This window comes from Mustela nivalis, assembly GCF_964662115.1.
Source record: "Mustela nivalis genome assembly, chromosome: 8".
Taxonomy (NCBI): Eukaryota; Metazoa; Chordata; class Mammalia; order Carnivora; family Mustelidae; genus Mustela; species Mustela nivalis.
Window position 1 is genome coordinate 85,189,497 of NC_139027.1, and position 26,284 is coordinate 85,215,780.

The 26,284-nt window shown below is 45.6% G+C and overlaps 1 protein-coding gene across 2 annotated transcripts in view; it reads right to left on the minus strand.

Moving 5' to 3' along the window:
• The window catches only part of UXS1 (UDP-glucuronate decarboxylase 1), an 84,390-nt gene that overhangs the window by 57,665 nt on the left and 441 nt on the right, over positions 1-26,284 (minus strand). For both annotated transcript variants that reach the window (XM_082743805.1, XM_082743806.1), the window contains exon 2: positions 1,177-1,204. In XM_082743805.1, coding sequence (XP_082599931.1) covers positions 1,177-1,204 — 28 coding nt within the window. The remainder of the gene's footprint in view (positions 1-1,176; positions 1,205-26,284) is intronic.

Below are 26,284 nucleotides of genomic sequence, written 5' to 3' on the forward strand. Positions count from 1 at the left end.
TCTCCGGTTCCAGATTCCTTCCAGAAGGGGGTGCACCCGAGGAATGGAAGACAATGGAGGAGAGGAAATCTCAAATACATCTCACCCGCTCACTTCTACCTTGTAAGGGTTATTTCTAATCCACTAACATCATCTCACTTTCATGTTATGCTCAACACGGGATTTTTAAACTGGAGGCAGGAAGTGTGTCTATAGGAGTCCAAGTCTCTGCTGGGCTTTTCTGGGGATTTGAGGCAAAATGGAGCTTTGCCAAGTCAAAAAACAAGAGTTCCTTTAAATGAGATCTAAGCACCCCTCCTAGCCGCACACAGAAAGTCTTTGTCAGGGGATACTCATGCCCGGGTGGTAGGAATCAGATCCACACCACCTCACTGACCTTTGCAAAATCTACTCAATACAAAAGGCCTGGTGGGGGCACAGCTACGCTTTACCTTAGTAGCCCAGTGCAGGGGCATCTGACTGCCAAGCCCACCGCCAGCACCGCAGCAATTGTGATCGCTGCTCTTTTATTTTTACTACCAAGGAATACAAAGTGGAACAAATTTTTCTTTAAATGTAAATCTGTACTAACAGCAGCAGACTTGCTTTTACAATGAGTACTTATTAATTTTTTTTTTTTTTTAAGAATCTCAACACAGGATTTTACTCTTCCAAGTATCCCTCCTTTGTTTATCACAAAGCACAAATAGCTCGCCCTGGGGCCGGAAGGCTCCTTAGGGCTGAGTCCTGAGATAAACAGGTGGCCTCAGAATCCACTGGTCTGCTTCCAGAGCCCGTGGTTTCCTAAAGATGCCCCCTCCTCAAAAGGCTTTGAAAAGGCACACCCCCACCATATGCTTTGTTCAAGCCACCCAGGAACACAATCACATTTTAGCAGGGCAGAAGCTAGGGTCAACCCTTTCTGGTGTATAAAAGGAGGGAAGGGACCCTGAGGTGGGCAATGCAGAGGAGCCAGCCAGTAAAAAGGGGCGGGCTTTCCCTGAGTAAATAGTAAAATCCGATGTATTCCTGGAGAATATCCATAAGAAAAAAAGACAAAGCTCAGGTGTGAATAGCAAAAAAGAAGTTTCATTTTTAAACTCTTCAATTAGCCCATGCCACCTACAGTCTATCTGTAATAACTGAAATGTGTCTATAAACCCAAACCACAACATCCAAATTATTTTAAAAAGTTACCTCATATTAACGAAGTTGCCCCACACAGCTGGAAGGGAAAGAAGAATAAAATAGGTCAATATTTAACTTCGTGATATTCAAGGATTCCAACTAGAACAATTTTAATGTTTAACCAATATTTTCAAATACACTAAGGAATCTAAATTATAGCTCAGGAAGACAACAAAATGAACACTTTTGAAGTATTAAGTCCTACTAAATAAGTGAAAAAAGGACCTAATACATCTCTTTAATTTTGGAATATCTCTTTTGGGGTCTGAAGTTCAACGATATTTGTGTTTTGATAAACAGTATGCCCCCAACCTTTGTCTGAGGAAGAGCCAGTCACAAGCATCAAAGAACTGCATGCCTGAAAACAAGATCCTAGCGCTCAGTCTAGCCTTTTCCTTTAAATGTCCATGAAACCAAAACCAAGACAGGTTAGATAATCGCCTGGCCTGACTCTGTGGCTTAATGTCACCTGGAAGCCCATCCTTTCTCTCACACTTCCTACATCTCTCTTGGAGTCTAGTTTCTCATCTGCTGGCCTGCTTCCTTGATTACAGATACCTGGAGGGTGGGTTTCATGTGTACACAGCTGGTGCTCAATAAATGTAAATAAACCAGCCCAGCTGCCCCAGTGAAGTTTTGCCATGGATGACTTTAAAAACATAGACTATGAGCCACCACGTGAAATTACTGAACAGAGAATTATTTAATAAAGAAACCTTTCCCACGAATGTCTCTAATATTTGTACTCATTCCTCTTTAGCCCCCCTGTAGTCATTCCCAAATACTGAATAACTCTTAAAGGCAAGATGCTCTTAGGTATTAGAGAAAGACAGTGATCAAACGCAAACATCCCCCCCCCCCCCCCAGCCCTTGAAGACAGTGATTCTGTGAGCTCAGGAATGCCTTCAGGTTCGGATCTATTCCCAGCCATCCTCTTATTGTCATTGCTTGGTATACAGTAGGGGTTTAATAAATGTTTACCAACTAGGATTCAGTTTCCAAAATCACATGTTGCTGATTCTATACAATCACATTCCTCTCCAAACAGAGTAGTAAGGAACAGATACAAAAGAGAGCAATAAATAACTAAATAAAAGTGGCAAATAAGCAAGAAATGGGAAAATTAAAATAAACCCATACCATATTCCTTATTCATTAAAAAAATAATGTTTATACCTTTGGACCATGTGAGCTTACTTTTGAGTATTAACCTCAGGATATACATATACACAGGAAAGTCACTTTCACAAATCATGGATTTACTTACCTTTAAAAAAAAAAAAGAACTAGCGTCCAAAATCTATAAAGAACTTAGCAAACTCAACACCCAAAGAACAAACAATCCAATCAAGAAATGGGCAGAGGACATGAACAGACATTTCTGCAAAGAAGACATTCAGATGGCCAACAGACACATGAAAAAGTGCTCCGTATCACTCGGCATCAGAGAAATACAAATCAAAACCACAATGAGATATCACCTCACACCAGCCAGAATGGCTAAAATCAACAAGTCAGGAAATGACAGATGCTGGCAAGGATGCGGAGAAAGGGGAACCCTCCTACACTGTTGGTGGGAATGCAAGCTGGTGCAGCCACTCTGGAAAACAGTATGGAGGTTCCTCAAAATGTTGAAAACAGAACTTCCCTATGACCCAGCAATTGCACTATTGGGTATTTACTCTAAAGATACAAACGTAGTGATCCAAAGGGGCACGTGCACCCGAATGTTTATAGCAGCAATGTCCACAATAGCCAAACTATGGAAAGAACCTAGATGTCCATCACCAGATGAATGGATCAAGAAGATGTGGTATATATACACAATGGAATACTATGCAGCATCAAAAGAAATGAAATCTTGCCATTTGCGACAACATGGATGGAACTAGAGCGTATCATGCTTAGCGAAATAAGTCAAGCAGAGAAAGACAACTATCATATGATCTCCCTCATATGAGGAAGTGGTGATGCAACATGGGGGCTTAAGTGGGTAGAAGAAGAATCAATGAAACAAGATGGAATTGGGAGGGAGACAAACCATAAGTGACTCTTAATCTCACAAAACAAACTGAGGGTTGCTGGGGGGAGGGGGGTTGGGAGAAGGGGGTGTGATTATGGACATTGGGGCGGGTATGTGCTTTGGTGAGTGCTGTGAAGTGTGTAAACCTGGTGATTCACAGACCTGTACCCCTGGGGTTAAAAATATATGTTTATAAAAAATAAAAAATTAAAAAAAAAAAAGAAGGAGGGAATAAACCTAAAATCCTACAACTGGGGAACTGCTATATAAATTATGATACTACCATTCAATGAAATTGGAAAGCCATTAAATACCACTATGACTATTATCAAACAGGCAAGAAATAACAAGCATTGGCAAGGATGCAGAGAAGAGAAAAAAGTCATGCACCACTGGCAGAAATGTACACTGGGGCAGCCGCTATGTAAAACAGTAGAAAGCTACTCAAAAATTAAAAATAGAAACACCATATGATCCAGCAGTTCCATTTCTGAGTATTTACCTGAAGGAAATAAAAACACTAACTTGAAAAGATATCTGCACCCCCATGTTCACTGCAGCCTTATTGACAACAGCCAAGACACAGAAACAACCCAAGTTTCCATCCATGGATGAATGGATTATTCAGCCGTAAAAAGAAGGAAATCCTGCCACTTGAGGTAACATAGATGGACCTCAAGGGCATTATACTACATGAGATAAGCCAGACAGAGAAAAGACAAATACTATATGATTTCACTTAAATGTGGAATGTCAAAAACAGAAAGAAACAATAACCCAAGTTCATAGATACAGAGAACAGATTAGTGATTGCCAGAAGTGAGCAGGGGGTGTGTAGGTGAAACAGGTGAAAGTGGTCAAAAGAAGTTAAGTCCTGGGATGTAATGTACAGCACAGTGACTAGTTATTAATATTGTATTGCTTACTGGAAAGTTGCTAAGAGTAAATCTTAAAAGGTCTCATCACACACACACACACACACACACACGTGTAACTATGTGTGGTGATGATGGTAACTACTTACATAATATACACTGTGTATATGAATATGTATAATAATGTATAAGTAGATATAATAAAATATAAGTAGATAATAACTATTATATAACATAAACTAATATATAATATTACATATGTTACTAACATAATACTATATAAATGTTCCATGTCAATTATATCTTGGTTAAAAAAATATGGCTATGAAAATACACTGTAAATGGTAATATAGTTATATTTTCCAGATGAGAAAATATATATGCAGTATGATTTCCATTATTAAAAATCACCTAGAATAAGATAGTCTGAAGATGCCAAAATACCGTTTAAATGGTGATGTAATTGTTTATCTTTCCTTGTACCTATACGTGTCTTATCTTGCCTTTTAAAAAGGAGGGAAAAGATTTCCAAACCCTTGTGAGTGCCATGCCCCTCCCCACAGAAGACCTGGGAACCCGCAGGTCAGCAGTCAGCTCAGACAGCTGCTGTTGTGGACAAACCCACAGCTGCCCAACCTCACGGGCCCTGATCTTCACTGTGTTCCTCAAACAAACATCGCCACATTTTAGCTTTAGGATTCTGTCGCTTGTCAAAATACACCAGGAAGCGATCCCTCTCGGTCTGTGGACCCTCAGGAGGGGAATTAACCACTCCTCAAGATGCCTTACAGTGGATTATGCCTTCTGACAACCTTTTCCAATCATTCCATGGTTACTAGTTTCTCATTTTCTTTTTAGCCTTTTCGTGAGTCAGTTTAAAAGGGCTATCTCAAAGATGTTTCTCGATCCTTCTGTCATCCCTTACAGCACCTAAGACCAAGTAAGGCTGTCCTTCTTCCGGTCTTCTCCCTCCTTGACGTAGAGACCCCAGAGCTCTGAGCGCTCTTCCCTTTCTTCCTGGTTTTGCGCAAGCATCCCTCCCCTGGGAAGCAGGTAAGAGCCTTGGGATACACCCCAGGGAGCGCTGCTCATGGCCACATCTTTGCTGCCCTTTATGAAAGAGGTAATAATGGCCATACGTGGCTAACGACCAACCCTATTCATGTTGCTCAGACTTTTTGGATTGGCTCCCTGCACTCAGAAACTCACCCTGTTCTTTCCAGTTCACCTCCCCCTGCCACCAAGAGCTTCATGAACCTCATTCTCCCCTCCTCACTAATCAGACCTCCATGTAAGGCTTCTCCCCCAGGACCCCTGTCCACTCGTAGCCTCCACCCTCCCTAAAGCAGCTTCATCTTCAGGGCTCTCCTTGGCCAGAAGTGCACACACCTCACCTGAGCGTGATGTTCTTGGGAAAACCTCCCCAACCTCCCTGCCTGCTCCAGGGGACATCAGGAGCCCTCTAAGGTATCACAGCACCCACAACACACTTCTTAACTGGCAGTTTACAGATGGTTGTCCCTGTAAGTTGAGGGGTTTCTGATTCACATTTGCAAGAGCAAACACAAGCAGGCCAACCACCAAAATTAGTTGAAAGGAGGAGGTGAAAAAATGTCTTCACTTTATTACATTAATCCCCTGCTTAGTACTTTTTCTCTTTGGAACTGTTATTAACAATTAATCTTTATGATGTTTTTATGGCAAGTGTTGCTGGCCTCCTTCTAAACTCTCAAAAGCTCTGCCTGCTTTGTTTTAGAGAACAAAAAGAACTCAGCACCCAGAACAGACCAAAGACAAACAGCAGGCAGGAAAAGTTCCCAACGGCCAAGTGGCCAAATTGCCGCAGACTCATTCCAAGGAGGAAAACACAAGCAATTCCCAACAATTACCGAGCCTTGCTCCCTGTGTTCTGCAGAGACTGGCCTGGAATCTTGCAGGGCACGGAGTTTAAAAGATACACAGTATTAAAAATTAATGCTGCTTTTAGAATTATGCAATCTGCTTAAGTGAATCTGACCCCTTACAGTGTCGCAAAGGGATCGCTGGGAATTACTAAGAGCTATACCCTAAAGATACCTGTACTAAATGAAACTAACTTAAGTCAATTACATAACATACAAGGACTAAGAAAAGTATTTGAAAAAAGATAGTCATTCACCATCATCGACAAAGGGCTTAAAACCAAATTACCTTACACAGCTTTCAAGCTATTTTAATTTATTCTGATTTTTATTTTAAAAATATACTTTGCCCGCAATCTGAGGCACACTGGTTTCCCAAATCTCTGTCTGCATCCAGACTTCATGCTATGCAGGGAAACCCAGTTCACGAAAACCCTTCACATAGAAATTTTCATTTAGGGCCAAAAAAAAAAAAAAAAAAAAAAAGGGAGTATCCTTTTCCAACAAAGAAAAAATTAAAATGCTCATTCAATGCTTTCATAGTCCCTATTTGCCTAACATGGTTTCTTAAATATTAACCAGATAGCACTCAAGACAAATCCTTTTAGAACATTCTCAATCTGAAACCTATGGTCTCCACCACATTCCTGAATGAATTTCAGGAAGCCCAGGTGGAAAATCCTTGGAAGTCCAGGCAAAACCACGCATACAGAGCTCTCAAAAATCCCCCACAAAAGCTTGAAATTTTAAAGGCACATTGGTTTTAGAATGCTTTCGAATGGGGACAGATTCTGAGTCCTTGAATGTCAGGCCGCACAGAAGGCGAGGGTTCTTCACCAGGAATCTGTGACCCTATTTTAAGTACTGTCACAACACTGGATCAAACAGAACCATTTCCACTTCACACCTGTACCTTTTAAGTGGCTGCCATATGCTTTAGCGTGTTTTTGTTGGGCATTCTGATGACCATTCTCACCTAGAAAAGTACATGGACTTTTATCCTAAGTCAGAGGAAGGAGTGTGAGTTAGGGAAATGACTCGCCAGCCCAGCTAACGGGCACACACCTCTAGTAGACATTATATGCCCAGCATGCCTCAGGCAAGCCCAGACAACCAGACATCTTAGAAACCAGCACACCGGGGCTCACCGATTCAGCTTGGTGACATTAGACAGTGTGACCACGTTTGGAGAACCATGCAGGATTTGCTTTGTCTTCAGTATTCACAAAAAATCCTTTTTTCGCTCAGCCACCAGCCAGCCGTCCAACAAAACTGGGGCCTGAGGATGAGGAGAGAGCGAAGACCCTGAGCATGACTTCAACTGTATGGTGGGCGACATACACATGATGGTCAGGGAGGACCCCAAGCAAGGTGCGCCAGGGGAGGAGATGAGGATCAGCTGACAAGACATGGTAGGGGAAACAGCTTGATCCTGCTCATGCAGGAAAAGGTGGGGCGCGCCACCCACCCATAAGACAATGGGGAACTGACCCAGCTCATAAACAGTCCTTCAAAGACAGGGTAGTGGGAGAGGACTGTCACCAACATGAATGTAAGCCTCTTTTTAAAAGCTCAAACTTTTAGATATTGAGCCCCTGCTAGGAGCCAAGCACTTCATGAGGTCTTGCAGCAAAAAGCTCCTAACCCATGGTGTCCTTCAGACTGAAAAAAGTTTCTCCAGAACCTCACAATGACTAGGAACTGGCAGGGGGCAGGGGGAGAGTGGAGTGAGGATCTACCTTCTCCAGCCTCAAGAGATAAACATTGGGCTTCCCAGAGCCTGGGAGCCCTACACGATCTACACTTCAGACCTCCTGAATCAGGATCTCTGCAGAGGAGCCTGGGAGTTGCATTTTTTTCAAATGCCCCAGGTGGGCAGAGTCACCTAGAGAGAGAGGCAGTGGAGATAGGAGGTGGAAAGCCTGCACGCTAAGGGATCTGGTGGCCTGCCACAGCCACACCTCACCTGTTGCCCACCTATCTGCTCAGACAGTTCAGGCTCAAGCCACTCTGGACCCTGATAAGTTCTCCAACTTGCCTCAGAGTCTTTGTGCTAACTCTTCTTGCAAATGCCTCTTTATCTGCCTCCCTCTGTTCATCTAGGTATCAGCTCACACCCCCACACCCCTTCTTCACATCCTCCCTACCCACACTCCACCTCCCTACCCACACTTCCTTTTTCTTCACAGTACTTACTACCAGGTAATATACCCATGTACCTATCTATAAAGTTCTGTGTTTGTATGTTTCCAGCCAAGAAAATGGAAGCCTCAAGACCGCCAAGACTCTTTCATTCACTGTTGTTCCCTATGACACCGAGATAATTCCATGTAACATTCAGTGCTCACTCAGTATTTGCTGAAAGAATGAATGCATGAGTGAAAAGCTCTCCCAAAGGACTGGGAATCACTGCTCTAAGGCAGGAGTCAGAAAACTTTTTCTGTAAAGGGGCAGAGAGTAAATATTTTAAGCTCTGTGGGCTCTATGATCTCTGAGGTCACAACTCAACATCACCATTGAAGTGTGACAAAGTCCAAGACAATTCATAAAAGCATGATCTTGCTCCTGCACAACTTTATTCAAGGACACAGAAATCTGTATTTCATGTGTTATGAATTAGCACTCCTTTTTTTACTTTGTTTCAACCAGGAAAAAACTGCTAAGACCTTCGTAGCTCAGTAGTGGGCTGGTTGTGGCTCATGGGCCATAGCTGCTCACCAAACCCCACTCTAAGGGATCCCAGAATGACTAGTACTTCCCCAGTGCAGGAGGTCTTCTCCTTACAGGGAGAACACCTCTACGGGACCACATCAGGGAAGTCCAGGCTGCCACTGGCCCACTCCTGGGGAGCAGAAAGGAAGCAACAGGTCACTGACCTGTGGAGATGGGGGTACAGGCAGCACACGGTGGGGACGTCTACTGCCCTGTGAAGACGATGGCCTCGGGGGTGAAGGGTGGGGAGGGCAGTGCTAGCAGAAGTACCCTGGGAGGGAAAGATGAAGGTGAAGACTCAGATGGGCCAACCCCCCATGGGCCTTCTGTTGATGAAACAAATATGCACACCTCTGGACCCCCTTCCCAGCATTCCAAGACAGCAGGCCTCTGGTGAGAGGGCGACCAGCAATCACTCACAGTGTGCGGCCATGCTCTGACCAAACAGGAAGCAGGGGTGTGAGAGACAGATGGGTAGAGAATGCCAAGGACAGAAGAGGGCGGTGAATGGCTGTAATCAGGAGGCAGGAACAACAATGGTGGAGGAAGGAGGCTGGGGGAGAGGATACCAGCCTGGGATTAGCATGCGCTCCTGCTGGAAGCATCCTGTAGATCCAGGCTAAAGATGTCTACCAGGCAAGGAGACACAGAGGCCCGGAGCCAGGAAGGCCAGCACCCACTAGAGGTACAGGTAAGGCACCTGCTTGAGGACAACGTGTCAAAGGCTCAACAGAACGTGGCCCTGAGTGTGCATCCAGCCAGGCGATGACCACAGCCCTGGGGAGTCTCACGTCAAGGCCAAAGCAGGAGAACAGCAAGCACAATGAGGCCAATGTCACTGCTGCCAGTTACCCCACACTGGCCTTTCCCACTCCCTGTTTCTAGTCACGAGGTCATATTGTCACCTCCACTTCACAGCCACAGACCAGAACCAAGAGGAGCCTTGTGCGACTTATTCAAGGTCACACGGCTGGTCGCCACTCACACTCTGCCAGCACTTTCAAGTAGGAGGCCTCATTCAAGGCCCCAGAGTCACCATCTCCAGTGATAAGTCATCTTGAGTTTGTTTTTTTCTAAACTTGCCCTCGGAGCTAATCCCCTCCCCTCTGAGCCCTGCGAGCCAGCGAGCCAGCGGCAGGTGCTCCAGCTAAAACTGAGAAACCCTGAGGTCATGAAATGCTTCCAGGGACTGCAAAGCCTTTGTGCATGCTGACCAGGCCCGTATCTCGAGAGAGCAAACAGCAATTCAGATCCGTTTGCTCAGGTCAAAAACACTTTAATTTGGAGAAGCATGCAAATCAGCAACCCCGTACAAACACTGGGAACCCTGAGCTCATCTGAAATGAGTATTACTGGCGGAGGAAGTTGCAGCATTGCTCAAACACATGCACCCGGCCGCACGCGTTCTGCTGTGACTCTGTTTACTGTTCCTCTCCAGGTTTTCCGAGTGTGTTAACTACAACAGAACGCCTCGTCTCAGCTATGACTCACTTTGTGCCAAGCGCTCACTGCCGAGCTGTGTGGTGTCATTGTGTTTTACACACAGGGCCTTCCAGGTGGCACTATAAACCGGTCCAAAAATCTCTGACAGCCTCCCTGCAGGAGGTGGGGTAGGTGTATCCACCCCTTGAATCTGGTGGACTTGGGACCATTTCCCCCTATAGGGGAGAAATGGCCAGAAGTGACACTTTGCAGCTTTGGGAGCTGGTCATAAACTGAATGCTCGTCCCTTGAGTCGGCTGGCACACTGTCTCTGGGGTCCCTAGGCCACTGTGGACAAGGTCTGACCACTCCTCGGCTAGCCGGGTCACAGCCAGGTGCAGTGCAGGTGCCAAAAGCCAGTCCTCACTGATCCTGTCCTCAGAGGCCAGACGTGCCTGCGAAGAAGCCCCCAGGAAGTACGTTCTCCAGCCCCTGCTGTCTTGAGCCATCCCAACTCAAGTCCACGACATCATGACACAGAAGAGTCATCCCCATTTCAAATTCCTGACCTGATAAAATGGTTGCTATTTTACACCCCTAAGTTTTGAAGTAGTTGGAAAAACAGCAAAAACATAAGCAGAATCAAAACAGTCCTTTAATCTAGCGATGAGGTGGCCCTGAAGTCAACCAGGGATACGAGGCTTAATTCCTTCCCACCTGATGCATTCCCTACCAAGCGCATGTGCACCCTTCCCCATGCCCAAGCATAGCTTGGCACAAACTCATCGCCTAGGTAAAAAAGCATGGGTTGCTGCTGCCGTCCTGGGGAAACCCTCCCTCCCCAGCCACCCAGGCTGCCTGCCTCCACCTGAACAGAACCAGCACAGGCCAAGGAAAGCTGCGCCCTTGTCCACCACTGATGAACCTCAACAATTCTCCTACCAGAACACAACAAATATTGGACTCCCCTCAGGTAAATGCTGAAGGAGCACAATTGAAATGTTTTTCAAAGAAGGTAAGAATATACATTACTTTTTTTTTTTTTAATTTGACAGAGAGAAAGAGAGATCACAAGTAGGCAGAGAGGCAGGCAGAGAGAGAGGGGGAAGCAGGCTCGCCGCTGAGCAGAGAGCCCAATGCAGAGCTCAACCCCAGGACTCTGAGATCATAACCTGGGCTGAAGGCAGACGCTCAACTGACTGAGCCACCCAGGCGCCCCTACTTTTTTTTTCTTTAAGACTTATTTATTTATTTGAGAGAGACAGAACACAAGAGTAGGAGCAGGAGAGGCAGAAGGAGAGGGAGAGAGAATCCCAAGACTAATGCGGGGCTCGATCCCTTAACCACCAAGATCACAACCTGAGCCGAAACCATGAGTCAGTTGTGCAGAAGGGGGGAAATTCACTATCTTTAGTTCCCACTAACAGAATTAGAGGTTCAGGGTCAGGCAGCATCATACCTCAAAAAGTGGCAGTCACTGAATGGCGATCTTTACCTCCTGCCTACCCTGAGGGAGCCAAGCCCCAAACCCAGAACCCCGCGCAATCAGCAAGGCCTCTGACTGTCCTGAGCAGTTAAGACAGGAGGAAAACTATCCCAAAGAAAAAGGCCACTTGGGGTAGCTGAGCGGCCTCCAGTAACTGGTGAGCTTCATAAGTCTCAGGGAAGGCACTTGCTTCTGTGTCCTCCCTGTGACACCAACCCCGCCCTGGGGCCTCCCTCAGGCTTCCCCTGCTGGGCCCAGGCTGCAGGAGTAGGCAAGTGCTAGAAGCAGACAGAACAGCAGCACCTTCTTAGGCCCTGCCCTGCACTCCCTGAATGGCGATCCCTTAAGTCCCAACTGGCAGGTCCTGACCTTAGACTATAAAACATTTTAAGTGACTCATACAGTCTCATAGGCTTATCTAATAAAATTGTACAGACATTCCCATGGGAAAGCATTTTGCCCCAAGATGTTCCTCCCCCCCCCCAAAATGGTTAAAAAGGCAAGAAACCATAGGCTTTGCAAAGGGCATATGGTCCTCTTAAAAGTCTTTATTACATGTAAAAAGATCAATATTAAGTGATGTTTAAAACTACATTCAGGTGTCTTCATAGAAGTCTGAGAGACATGGGGTAAGACCTTTTTATATACTTCTGTATTGTTTTAATTTCTACAGCTTGCAGGAATAAAGTGTGAAATACATTTTTTACGTCTAGAGAAGACACTATGTTGCTTCTGTCCACTCCAAGCAGGGCAGCATCATGGTTTACAAAGCACAAGCAACCATTTAGCAAATGAGATCTCTGCATCAAAAGATTTTCTCCATATGTTAAGTACAAAAGCAAATCACAGAAAAATCCATGGTATAAAACCATTCACTTTTTTAAAGTACCTAAATATATTTTAGGAACACATAATGCAGAGGAAACTATCTAGATGATTCATACATACATACTAAATGTCACCCAGGAACTGACAGGAAGGTTGACAGAGTTAGCTGGAAGGGGGAAGAAGAGGGAAGGGGATCTTCCAAATGTTTCCACATTGTTAGAATGTTAAAACTGTGAATTAAAACTGAGCCCCAAAGACATATATGATACCAATGCCCTTTGCACCTTACTATCCAAACTGTAACTTACTCTTAAGCACCATAAAATATCTTGGTTTCTTCCAGGTTCTTCAAGTCATTATTTAGGCAACAGTCTATCATCAGAAAGCTACCATGTTTACCCTATGTTATCACAACTATGTGTCTATTTCTTGCAGCTGGAATTAAGATGCATTCTGTCCCCAAATCTTCACCTGAGAAGATCACTTCTACCTCTTCACAACAGGACACTAATAAATTTGTAAACACATTCCACTCGTATTCTCAAGGTTCTACACAGTGCTACTATTTCTTTTAAGATTTTATTTATTTGAGAGAGAGAGCGCGCGCACACAAGAAGGGGGAGCTACAGAGGAAGAGACAGAAGCAGCCTCTCCACTGAGCAGAGAGCCTGGCATGGGGCTTGATCCCAGGACCCTGGAATCATGACTTGAACCAAAGACAGAAGGTTAACTGCCTGAGTTACCCAGGTGCCCCCAGAGTACTATTTAATTAAACATTCAAAAGCTGCTTGAATGTTTAATCTAAACTAGCAGACAGTAATATCAAGTTTAGAGAAACGGGCACAAAAAAGATAGAAAAATGCCAGACCACCTCAGAAAGCAAACAAGCACTTTGATTCTTCAAATCAAGGGGACAGATATAAAATAACAAGAAGTGGACTCTCCCTTCTCTCCTATAGCTTCACAGATACCAACAGATCTCATGATACAAACTTGCCACATCATTTCTTTTGCTTTATTCCACTTAAACAGATGGTAGGCTTAGCCTAAGGAAGTGTGGCAATACCTTCTCTTCAACAACAGAAAACGAAATAGACGTCCCCTGAGGCTAGCAAATAAAGGCATCCCATTCGTTCTCTGACAAAAAGAAGCAGATTCACTGAAATAAAAGGAGAGCAACAAAGGGCGAATCCTCCCCAGCCCAGCCTTGGGGCTGCAAACGGGAGAGATGAAGGCATGGCCCCTACCATCCCTGGTACAGCCCATAAAGCTTAAGTCACAATCACAGACCTCCCTTCCCAAGGATTCACTCTGAAACTGACCCAGTGCTCTTCCCTCCGGACCAATCACTTCCCACTTCCTGGTGGAAACAGAAGTCAAGAGAAGGCATGCACTTCCAGATCCCAGCAGAGAGCCCGCCACTCAATCAACATTTGCTGCCAAGTGGATGGTGAATCTGCTGAAGAGTGACGAAGCTAGAGCTCTCCGCACAAACACTTCCTTTTCAACTAGCCTCTAATGAACACCACAGAATAAGTCTGATCGTAAATCCTGATGAATCTATTTTTAGAATACTGAAGGCAAAGAACATCAGAAAAAAAAATTTTTTTACAGTAGGTAAGAAGAAAAGGAACATTTACACCTCCACCTCAATTTCTAAACAGTGAAAGGAGCCATCATGTGACCAAACCCAGAATGTGAAGGTATGATGTAACATGTCTACGAGCAGTGACCTTTTTTAGAAAGAACAACACTATGATTAAGAACAAGAAACAAAGAGAGTATGTGTATATGAGGATTAGTACAAAGCACAAAAGAGAAATATTTTAAAAATCGAATACAACTGGGGGGGTAATTTTGCAGTCTGATGTTAAAAGTTGCTTTGTATTAATAACATATTTGTTATTGGATCTTTACTGAGAACGCTAAAGAGAAACTTGATAAACTCCACAGAAAAATGTATAAAATCTACATGAAAAATTATAGAACTTTACTGAGGGTCAAAAAGAAAGACTTCATTAAAAGCAAAGAGACATCACTATATCTGTATGGAAAGACATTTTAATATGCTAAAATTGTGAGGATTGAGATTTTATCTTTGTACTTCATTCTCTAGTTTTTCTACATAGAGTACACTATTTTCTGTTGACAAATTATTTACTTTTAAATGGGAACTTAAAAAATCTTGATAAGGCTTTTAAGTCAGCCTTTTCATTTTGTATTTGAAGGTGGAGAGGGAACAAAGGTGCGGGAGGGACTGAGGAGGGACATCCCAAACCACGATACGCACTGGTGTCACCTAGACCGAGTCCAAAGACACCACGCCTCTGGGACCAGTGTGCCTTTGGGACCAGTGCGTTGATTTCCCACTAGGGGCATGGCCATCCACAGCGTCAGAATTACATGGAATGGCTGGGTCTGTAGGTCCTCCTGAAAGATCTGGAAAATGCCAGCCTTCTGCCTATAGCCCCTGTCAGGGATGGCACGGTTCATCAGAATATGAGGAAAGCAGCATATGGGAGAAGCCAGATGAGGAGGCGAGTTTGGTGGCTGGGGGGTGCGGTGAGAGCAGGGAGTAGGGAGGGAGGGAAAGGGATGCAAGTATAGACTCAGTGACGGTGTGGGGAGGACAGCAGGATAAGGGGACAGGTAGGGAGTAAGGTGTTCCTTAGAGGAAAGGGTGAGATTGAGGGGGAGAGGGAGAGAGGAAGGGGGAAGTGAGCGGACAGTTGGGGGAGTACCAGGGACTAGGTGAGGTGGGTGTATGAGAAGGTGGAGCTTGGAATGTGGAAGGAGGAAGGGTAAGAGTGGGTGGCAGGTGCCTTGGAGACCTCTGGAAGGTCCCAGGTGCTCAGTGGTGGGGGACCAGGTGGGTGAGCCACACTGATGCAAGTACAAGGCTGGCTCCTCTGGCTCAGCAGGGCTTCGGGCCTTGCAAACTCAGCACCCCAGCCTAGACAGGACACTGCTGTTGGAACAGAGGGACAGGCTGTCCAGTCACCCAAGCTGGGGCATGGGGGCTGTAGGTGCTTCACTGGAGACAAGCTACCCAGCAGCCACCTGGGCCAAGCACGCTCATCAGCCAGAGTCAGAAAGAAGAGGGGGACTCCTATGGCAGGGCCAAACAAGAGAACCAGAAGCCAGCTGACCACCTACCAACAAGACAAAGGTAATGCTCAGGGATCCTCTAAAATGCCTCCTGCCCCCTCCACCTTGTAGGCACCCCAACAAGGCTGCTTCAAAGTGAAACATTCTTTCAGGAGAAGTGTCACTAGAATCTACACTGAAGCTAAGAAATGGGGTAGGTGCAGCCTTGGAGTTCCTCCAGGTCCCTCCACATTAGCATGGAGTACCAGACTAAAAGCTGGAGCAGGTCATGTAACTGCCCTCTGCCTCAGTTTCCCCATCTATAAAATAGGGGAGATTATCCTCCCCCATGCCTCAAGATAGTAGCATTATCAAAGTAAGTCACTCCTCATGCTAGAGTTCCACACCTGCATCAGTGGCAGAAGCCGGAGGTTGGGGGAGCCTTCATTGCTTTGAGAGCCAAAGATAGAAATTTTGTCTTTTAAATAAGATGCATTGGGAATAAGGAGAGCAATGAATCAGAATGAAATTCTGTAAAAATAAAAGAAAAAAACAACTAAAAGAAAGAACAGAACTAAGATTCTGATTTGGCTATATGCAAGTTTCAAGGAGAACCACCATTTATGGCCCCTTACCATTCACTAGTGACGGATTTCCACAAGGACTGTCATTAGCCACTGAAAGCGTCAGATTAATGTGATTCTTTCCCTTGATTCCAACACAGCCATCCTAACCCTTCAGTCTTCTGTTGCTGGTATAACACAGCTGTCTGCTCACACCTTTAAAAATAAATAAATAAATAGCAGTGCCTGGGTGGCTCAGCTGGTTAAGCATCTGACTCTTGGTTTTGCCTCAGGTCATGATCTTAGACCCATGTCAGGCTCCCCACTCAGTGGGGAGTCTACTCAGGATTCTCTCTCTCCCCCTCTCCCTCTGCCCCTCTGTGGGGCAGTCACTCCCCCTCTAAGCGAAATAAATAAACTCTTTAAAAATAGATAAATAAACTAAACTCAGATTACTTGCATTACATATGTCAACTGAATTCTAACTTAGAAACAGCTTGTTTTCAGAAAGAGGATAAAAATGTTCAAAGATACTAAGAATAAAATTCCAAGGTCTCACCTCCCTAAAAAAATTGTTTTCATTTTCCAAGATGTTCAGACTCTTTCTGAAAAAGACAACAAGAAGGGGAATTCAAGTGTTTGTTGCTGCTGCTTTATGGCACTTAGTTATTTTGGTTAGAAAAACGGAAAGTTTAACCAAAAACTCAAAGAAGCTCATGGATTAACTTGAATTTCACTTCCTGCCCTTCTGAATAAAAGGGAGAGGAAGACCACCTTGGCCCACCCTTTGGGGAGCACCTACTTGCCCACTGTTACTGCCCTACCTACATGAGGACAGGCCCTCCCCACGTGCAATTTTCTCACACCTGCACCTGGAAACCTCTTTTCTCCCAAGTGGCTCATCAGGCGAAGCTGTCATCTCTGTAAAGAAATTCTGTCAATTCCTCATGGTGTTTTCTAAAAAGTACTATTACCTGCAAGGTACAAGAGAACACAGTACCTCCATGTTGTAAATGCATCAAAATGAAACAGCACAGTTAGATGACTGCCCCTAAGCCACAGAAGGAGCTGAACGGGGGCAACTGAAACTGCCCTTCTCCAAAAAGGGTCAACCCGGAATCATTCCTCCCACATGTATCCTGCAGGAGCCCCTAAGATCCAAACATTCCTGAACATAAAGCAAGAAAAAAAAAGGGGGGGGGAGAGGGCGGGGTTCTCATAAGCAACAAAAGACACTCCTATCACTCAGTTAGGACCTTTATGCCAACAGGGCACAAAGACCAAATATATTTTTCTCCACACCACACCAGGCATGAGAAAATAATCGCCATCCACTTCAAAGACAACAGTTAACACATATATAAAGAATCCTTAAAAGTCAGTGGAAAAGAGGGGCACCTAGCTGGCTCAGTGGGAGGAAGATGTGACTCTTGATCTCGGGGTTGTGAGTTCAAGCCCCAAGTTGGGTGTGGAGCCTCCTTAAAAAAGAAATGAGTGGAAAAAAGAACCAACATCTCAACAGAGAAATGAGCAAACCCAAAAACAAGTTCTCAGAGGCAGATATATTAATAGCCCTTAAACATCTCCAAAGAGATGCTTCATGACACTCACAATAAGAGAAAAGCAAATTAAAACGAAATACCATTTTTCAGACCAGTGAAAATGCAAACATCTGCTGACAGCCTCTGCTGGGGAGGCTGAGAGAAGCAGCTGCTGGCAGCCTTGGTGGGAGCGTGTGCGCAGGTTCCTTTGCGGCAGCAGTCTTTGACACCAACGCATCTGACATCACTGAAATGCCTTCCACAGGGGACAGGTGCACACGCATGCCAGAGTATTACACAGCTGTAGAACAGTACGGGGTGGGGGGTGGAGGCAAACCACAGGCATCTACATGGAGCGCTCGCTCTCCAGGAAAGGGAGGCAGAGAGTCTGCACAGAATGCTACCTGCTGGGTAGACGCCCAGAGCAGGGGCACGCATCCACACAGACTCATGCCGACATGTGCCGTAAGATGGATTAAAAGAGAGACGGTGCTGAAGGTTTGCGATTTCCCCAAGAGGCAGCCAATTTTTTAGTCACTTTGACTTCTGGACCATATACATGAATACTTTATCAGAAAGAAGAAAACTGAACACAAACCAAGAAATGAAACTGATTTGCATCAGGTATCAAAAAATTTATCGCAAGTAGCTTTGGAACACAATACTCTAACTGCACATCCTCAGTGGGACACATTGTGAGGACCAAAAGAACTTCACAGAAATCCTGCTTTTTGGTTAAGTTTGTTGTTGGTACAGTAAGTTTGTTGTTGGTACGATATCAACGTAGTAATTCTGAAACCATTCTGTCTGTATGATAGCAGAGGGGCAATAACTTTTTATTGATGTTAGAAATGAGATTTTCACAGTGGAGGAAAAAAGGACACTGTAATATGGAATTGCGGAACGTAAGGAAGAAACCTGGTAAGATTTAAATTGGGCATATGGGCATAAACTCAGGATTGGAAAAAGTGTGTATGTTTCCTGGTTCTGTCCCCTGAAAGAAAAGGGAGCAATGTCACCTTGATGACAATGCATACAACTAGGGTCCAAGCTCTGAATCCTGAATGTTCCCCAATGAAAGGAAGCAGGACTCCTTCAAGAAATAGCTAATTCCAGGACTGGGGCAGGGAAAGAACAAGATGAGCCTGAAACATCTGGAGATCAAGGAAGTGCTCCAAGACTCAAAGAATCTAGAAGTTCACACAGAGTTTTTTAAAAGGTGGGGAGGGGTGAATTGATTGGTGACCTCCCCCCAAAATATGTCCACATCCTAATCCCCAGAACCTCGAATGTGATCTTACTTGGAAAAGGGAGCCCTTGCAGGTATCATTAAGGATCTTGAGACCAAAAGATCACTCTAGATTATCCAGTTGGGCCCTAAATCCAGTGCCAAGTGTCTTCAAAGGGGATACAGAGGAGATGTGACAGACAGGAGGCAATGTAGCCACCCACGGAGGCAGATGGCAGGATGCAGCCAGAGCCCAAAGCATCTACAGCCTTGAAGGAGCCTTCGGAAGGAGAGCAGCCTTAAGGACCTTGATTTCAGACTTCTGGCCTCCTGTGAAATGATAAACCTCTCCCGTGTGAAAGCCACCTAGTTTGTGGTGATTTTTTACAGCAGGCACAGGAAACTACCACAGAAAGTGAGAGATGAACGAGGGAGGCAAGTTCTTTCCAGAAGAACACAAGTTTATAAACACAGAAGGGCTTACAGAATCAAAAAAGCACCACTTGGGATTCCCCAGTGTAAAACTGATCCAGGAGAGGACCACCAACGGACGCTGAATGCAGTGGCTGGACAAGAAGATACTCAGAGTCTCCAAGAATCACCCCCAGGACTGTGCACAGGGAAAAGGCACCTTTAAAATGAAATGTGGTAACGGCCAGCCCTTCCAGGTGTCCAATGTATGAGCAACGGTGCTATGAGCCTGATGGAATGCAAATTAACAAGCACTATTATAAAAAATTTCCAGCTGAATTTAACTGTAAGGAAAAATCGGATAAATCCAGAATGCGAGACGGTTTACAGGACAACTGGCCAGGGCTTTTTTTTAAGTAAGTGTTATGAGGGGCGCCTGGGTGGCTCAGTGGGTTAAAGCCTCTCCCTTCGGCTCAGGTCATGATCCCAGGGTCCTGGGATCGAGCCCCACATCGGCTCTCTGCTCAGCAGGGAGGCTGCTTCCTCCTCTGCCTGCTTCTCTGCCTACTTGTGATCTCCGTCTGTCAAATAAATAAATAAAATCTTAAAAAAAAAAAAAAAAGGTAAGTGTTATGGAAAAAAAAAGAAAGTTAGAGACCTAACAGCCAAATGCAGCATAAACCTTGACTGATCCTAGAATTAAAAAACAAAAAAACAAAACAAAACAAAACAAAACAAAAGAAACAGATGTGGATGGTGGGGAAATTCAAACATGGACTATATGTTAGACAATATTATTTATGTTAATTTTTATGGTATGAGATTACACAGGGGATGCTTTTAGTCTTAGGAGATCTACATTAAAGTATTTGAAGATGAAGCAATATTATGTCTGCAACTTCCAACTATTTCAACAACAAAAAAATGTATACATTAAAACAGAAAGAACAAATGTGGAACAAAAAGAACAGCTGGTAAATCTGGGCAGAGTTGTACTTGGGTGTTTGCTGAATAGAACATGTGTGGAAATTTTAAAATAAAATGTTGAGGACTCAAAGCAATTTCAAGGCGCCCCTCTCCAACCTCCAAGGAGGGACAGGAGGAAGAGTCCCAGGCCCCTGCTTGGTGGGTCTCAGAGGATCCTGAGAACCTGCATTTAACAAGAAAAAGCTGATCTTCATGCTCGGGTGTGTCTGGAACCAGCTCCTGGACTGTTTGCTTGTGTCTCCCCTACCTTTACTCCCTAGAGTCTACTGGCATCACAATGCCAGCTCCCTGTGTCTCCCTGGCAGCAGGCCAGTGGATATTTTACTGAGGGAATTCACCAGAACAGTCCCTTAGCCACGTGGGGCTGATTAGCTTAAGGGCAAAAGTATTCTAAGGGAAGCCCAACTCGGACAAGGTGGAAGTCTGTTCCAATAAATGCAAATACCATGCCTTTATATGGTTTTCAGCGTTTCATCTGGTGGCTTTCCTCTGCAGTGGAGTAAGAGCAACAGGATAGAAAGGTGCCAGGAATGCAGTGTCCTAACCACAAGATCCACTATACACCAAAAATTAAGTGAATGTTACCGGACTTCACAACTCTAGTTTCCAATAGCTGAAGGTGAAAACAATGGCTCCTAAACTCATTACATCAGCAGGTAGACTTCTTTTCCATTCTTTCTAAAGGTCTGAGCCTAGGTGGACAGGTAAAGGGGATTAGAACAAGTCTAGAAGGTGAAAGAAAGATGAGGCAGTCAGCGGGAAAAGCCAGGCCACACCCCAGGGGGGTCAGGAATGCTTATGCTTGGTGCATCTGGAAGTGGAGTGACAGGCCACTGAGACAGAAGGTCTGATTTCAAATCTGCCTGAACAACAGGACGAGGGGCAGCTCCACTCCCTGCCCTGGCAGATGAGCAGCCCCACCTCCGGGAAGGGGTTCTCCAACTGGGGAGCCCCAGGTCCACCTAGGACAATGATCAAAGTACGGCTCACACCCGAAGCCCGGTCCCCACCTGGCCCCCAGGATGCAGGCAGCTGGGCCTCCCCATCCAGCAGAAGCCCGGCAGAGCCTTGTCATCAGAGCTCAGAGCCCGGAGGACAGACCTACCATATTCCTCCCAAACAGGAGCAGACAACCTAGGGCCACCAGAAAGCCAAGGAAATCCTCAAACAAGAAAAATGGGAAGGGACCCGGAGGGAAGAGACTCTTCAGTGTGACAAAGCACAAACAAAACTTCCAAGAAGAGAATACAACCATGAAATGAAGACACATTTTTTTAGTTTCTTTTTTTTTTTTTAATCCAGAGGGAAAAGAGCTCTTATAAATGGAAAATGATAGCAAAATTAAATTTGCCTTAAAATACAAAGCGTAAGTTTCCAAAAAATAGAGCAGACCTTTTAAATAATAAAGGAAATAAAAGGACTAGAGCAGGCAATACTCCATCAGTGTAATAATATTCCAGAAAGAGAAAACACAGAATGGAGGAGAGGAAACAAACAAGGAATAATTTAAGAAAATCCCAGGAACTAAACCACAAGAATTTCTGGGTTGCCAGGGGATTCTGCAGTACCCAGTATGTGGGGCATGGAGGCAGGCAAGGTGGGCCAGGCACACCTAGTACCACACAAGACAGGTTGGTCAGGGCAGGCTCTGCTGAGCTGCAGCAAAAGAGGAAGTAGGCCCAAACCCTAAGAGGCTTAAAAACAAAGATGCATTCTTCAAGTTTAAGTCACTCCAAGGGTGGGTGGAGGGAGGGCTGCGCACTGAGTACCATCACCTTGAATGATGCCAGCTATCAAACCAGAGGGGTTGGAAACACGTTCTTGACTACTCACTGGGCCCAGAAGTGCATCAGGGTTCTGCAGCTCTGCTCCTGGGCATGGGGACTGCAGTGGCCCTGGAAATGAGGAAAAGGCCAGGGGCTGAAAGCTGGAAATGGGTGGTCAATGATGACTATCATGGGCCAAAAGAAGATCCCGCAATCTTCCCAAAGGAAAACACGAGTCCCGTGGAAAGGGATGTACCTGAAACAACTTGTCTAGAAGCCAGAAAGTAATGAAACAATTCCTGAAAAGTTCTGAAGGGAATCTTTTTCTAGAATTCGACATCAACAATCTATGGGGTAAAGGCGAGGAAAGGCACTTATGACGGTCTCAAGATTCACCTCCACAATGCATGTCCAAGTGAAAGAAGTGTGAAATACGTAAGGGTAAGTAGGGAGACAGGACGTCTATGATGGGCAGGGCAGGTCCAAAGGCTCTGGGGGCCCTTCTTCAGGAAGGCACCCCATCAAGAGGTCCGCTGCTCCTGAACATCTTGGGGGTAAGACACAGCAAACAACCAACAAAAGTCTTTGGTGTTGAATCAGAAATAGTCCATAGAGAACAAAAAAAGAAAAGAAAAGAAAAGTCACTGATTAGCTCCAGGGAAAACAAAAAGTCACTGACAGCATGGCTCACTAACAATCAGAACAACATTTCGTCATACACATATATACCAAGTGTTGATCTCAAAATTACACCACATTCGGGCGGCTCAGTGGGTTAAAGCCTCGGCCTTCGGCTCAGGTCATGATCCCAGAGTCTTGGGATTGAGCCCTGCATTGGGCTCTCTGCTCCGCGGGGAGCCTGCTTCCTCCTCTCTGCCAGCCTCTCTCCCTACTTGTGATCTCTGCCTGTCAAATAAAGAAATAAAATCTTTAAAAAAAAAAATTATACCACGTCTACACAGGTGATGGTGAACACAGGAGAGGAGGGCAGGTTAAGAGAATAAACAACTATCTTCCAAAGAAGAACGTCACTAGGTAATACCTACAAATGACAAATCAAGAAGTGTATCATCCTATGGCACAAAGACAACAGCAAAATCAACAAAAGGAAGTTAAGTGCTTGCCTCTGGTGGGGGGCAAAGAGAGGCAGGGACCCTGTTTTGTCAAACAAAGCCTGCAGAGGCTACTAACTTTTCAAAATACTCGTATGTTAAAAAATGGGGAAAGGAAAAAAAATGGGGAAAGATAAGTCCACCTGGGGAGCCTCGGCCTAGAAGATTGGCATGATTTTCAGTCAGACCTCTGAGCTCTTTCAAATAGCTAATAGCACTGATCTGAGTACTACACAGGCTGAAACACTTAAGAGACAATCCCTGTCCTCACAGATTGGGAATTTTACTGAGAAGAAAACACAGGCATGTGCAGTGCAAGGGGGCACGAGCTCACTCCCCTAGGCATGGTCCAGAATGTTCGCTGAGAGCAGGAAGGGAGACTCTGGCCCAAGTAGGCAAAACAAACAACAACAACAAAAACAAAACAAAACAAAACAAAAAACCCACACCTTTCAGAAAGATCCAAGGAGAAGGAGAAAGACTAGCAGAACTTGAGAGAGGAACAGACAATGCACTTCCAGAACAGGGACTGGCTAGCTGTGAGGGTGTGTGTGTGTGTGTGTGTGTTAAGTGAGAGTGTGGACAGTTTTTTCTTTTCTTTTTTTTTTTTTTAAAGATTTTATTTATTTATTTGACAGAGAGAGATCACAAGTAGGCAGAGAGGCAGGCAGAGAGAGAGGAGGAAGCAGGCTCCCTGCTGAGCAGAGAGCCCGATGCGGGACTCGATCCCAGGACCCTGAGATCATGACCCAAGCCGAAGGCAGCGGCTCAACCCACTGAGCCACCCAGGCGCCCCTGTGGACAGTTTTTTCAAAGAGATTTCTCCTCTTGCCATTCCTAATAGGGAGGGCAAGATTGTCAATGGGCGCCCTGTTGACTTATATTTTCAGTGTCCTTGAACACTACCAATCGGGAGCCCAATAACTTTCCCCCTTGCCTCCCCCATACTGTCTCAGATATGCCTTCCCTGCTCATTAGTAACACTGGTCCACCCTATTCTTAAGCCCCTCAAAACTAAAATCACAGATTTTATAAGCTGGCCCAAGGCCTCTCCCAAGCTGGCCCACACTGGCCTCTGTCTGCTGACCAGCCTCATTAGGATACCTTGTTTTCGTGCCCTACAAACACTATCCTGCTTTGCATTCCTATAGCACTCCCTGTACTTGGCTGCCACAGGACCTCTGCACATGCTGTTCCTTCCGGAACACATTCCCTCCTCGCCCTCCTGATGCTATACATTCTCCAATTCTCAGCTCGAGCCTCAGCTCCTCATGGAAACAAATGCCCCTGGTCACTCTAATTCAGGAGTCCCTATCATAAGCTCTCATACATGCTCCCCTTCATACCAGTTTGTAAATTAACCCTCATTGGGGTGATTATCTCATTCTTGGCCACTTTACCTTCTAAATCAGTGGTCCCCAGACCATAGCAACAGCTCCCCAGGTGAAGCTATGAGAAATGCACATCCCAGACTACTCAACCAAAAACCTGAGGTGGGAGGCAAAAATCTGTGTTCTGAAAACCCTCGGGGCAATTCCGATGCACACTCCAGTTTGAGAACCACTCCTCTAGGTGCCAAGATGGCACTTCTCAGTTTCCCCTGGCACCAAGCAGTCACAGACAACGAACGGTAAGGACTTGGAAGGACTTCCCGGTGGAATGGATGGTGAAAAACGTCCCATGGCTCTCTAGATCCCCTTTTATTAATTCTAAACACCTCTGTCTAACTTTAGAAGTCCTAAAATCAACACTAAGCCTGCTGCAGATCTGGGTTCTACACCAAGCTCTTTGGCCTTTTTTGGGTTCAAAACTTGGTTCTCTATCGTTTGTCATATGTGTAATCATCCACAAATGTTCCTAATTTCTCTTGGTCTTAATTTCCTCACCTTTAAAGTGGGAATAACCAAAGTATTTCCCAAGATTGTTGAGATAATTAAATAAGCCAATGAGACTCATGCCTGCACATACACACAAACACTCAAACAAATTTAGGTATTATTATTTCATAACAATAATTCTCAATTTCAAGGGATCTTTCCCGTGGGCTTCAGCTTACTCAAGATTGACCACAAACACTTAAGGGTAGCTTTCTCCTTTTCAATCTACTCACTCACATCTAACACCCATCCCCAGCTCGAAACTGTCTAGGATCCGAGAGCCCTGCTTGAGCCTTCTCTACTCCACCTCTTGGAAGAGCTGGGTTATGCTGGACAGTCTAGGTCTGAATAACACATGTCCTCCTAGAGCTCAAGTGAAGTCACTTTCTCAAGTCCCCTGTCACCTCTGGAATCAGATCTTGGTAACCCAACCAGTTAGCAGGTTGTTTCAAGATCTGTCTGGTGGCTAGGATCCAAACGGAGCTCACACTGGCAGCTATTTCTAGTCCCACCGTGGTAGTTGGTAAAGTATTAATAGCCACAATTAAAATATACTCCCATCGAATAGATCTTTCTTAAAAAAGCAAGCAAGCACACAAGGAAAGAGTTTCCGCCTCTGAGAAGACAAGGGTCTACCACCACCTGCCTGCGGAGTGTCCTCCCTCCTGCCCTGTCTCAGGCAGAGGCTGGAAGTCATGACTGACAGGGGAACCATACACACGGTACACAGCAAAGCGCCGCCCTGGGTCTCCCTGCGCTGCGCCTCCTCTCTGGGCCGACCCGCTGCATCCCGGGGATCCCGCGCCCGGGGACATCTAGCCCCACTGACACGAAAACAAGGTACCGTGATGAGGCTGGTCAGCCTCACGGGCCGGCGGGAGCCAGCAACACTTGGCTCCCCAATAGTTAAATGCTGAGTAATTTTCCTGCGGAGCAAACAGTCGAAGCGGGGGCTCTGCCAACGGCAACAGTATTTTTATCCTACTTAACCGACACGGCGGCACGGCCACGGCTGTCCCCAGGCTATCCTCGCGCCGCACGCTCGGGAATCGCCGGTTGGACCCTCGCCGGCTGCCGGGGCGACGTGGACAGGAGTCCCACGCGTCGGGGCGGGGAGGACTGAGGCAGCAGGCTGGGGCCGAGCGCGCGAGGCCGGCCGAGGCCGGAGGCGTCTCGCCGCGCGGGGCCCGGCTGCCCCAGAGCCCCGGGGCAAGGACCTCTCCTCCCGGCCGCCCGGTCTCCGCGCCGGGGCCTAAGCGCTGGAGGGTCTGCGCCCAAGTTGGCCAGCTGCTTTGCCA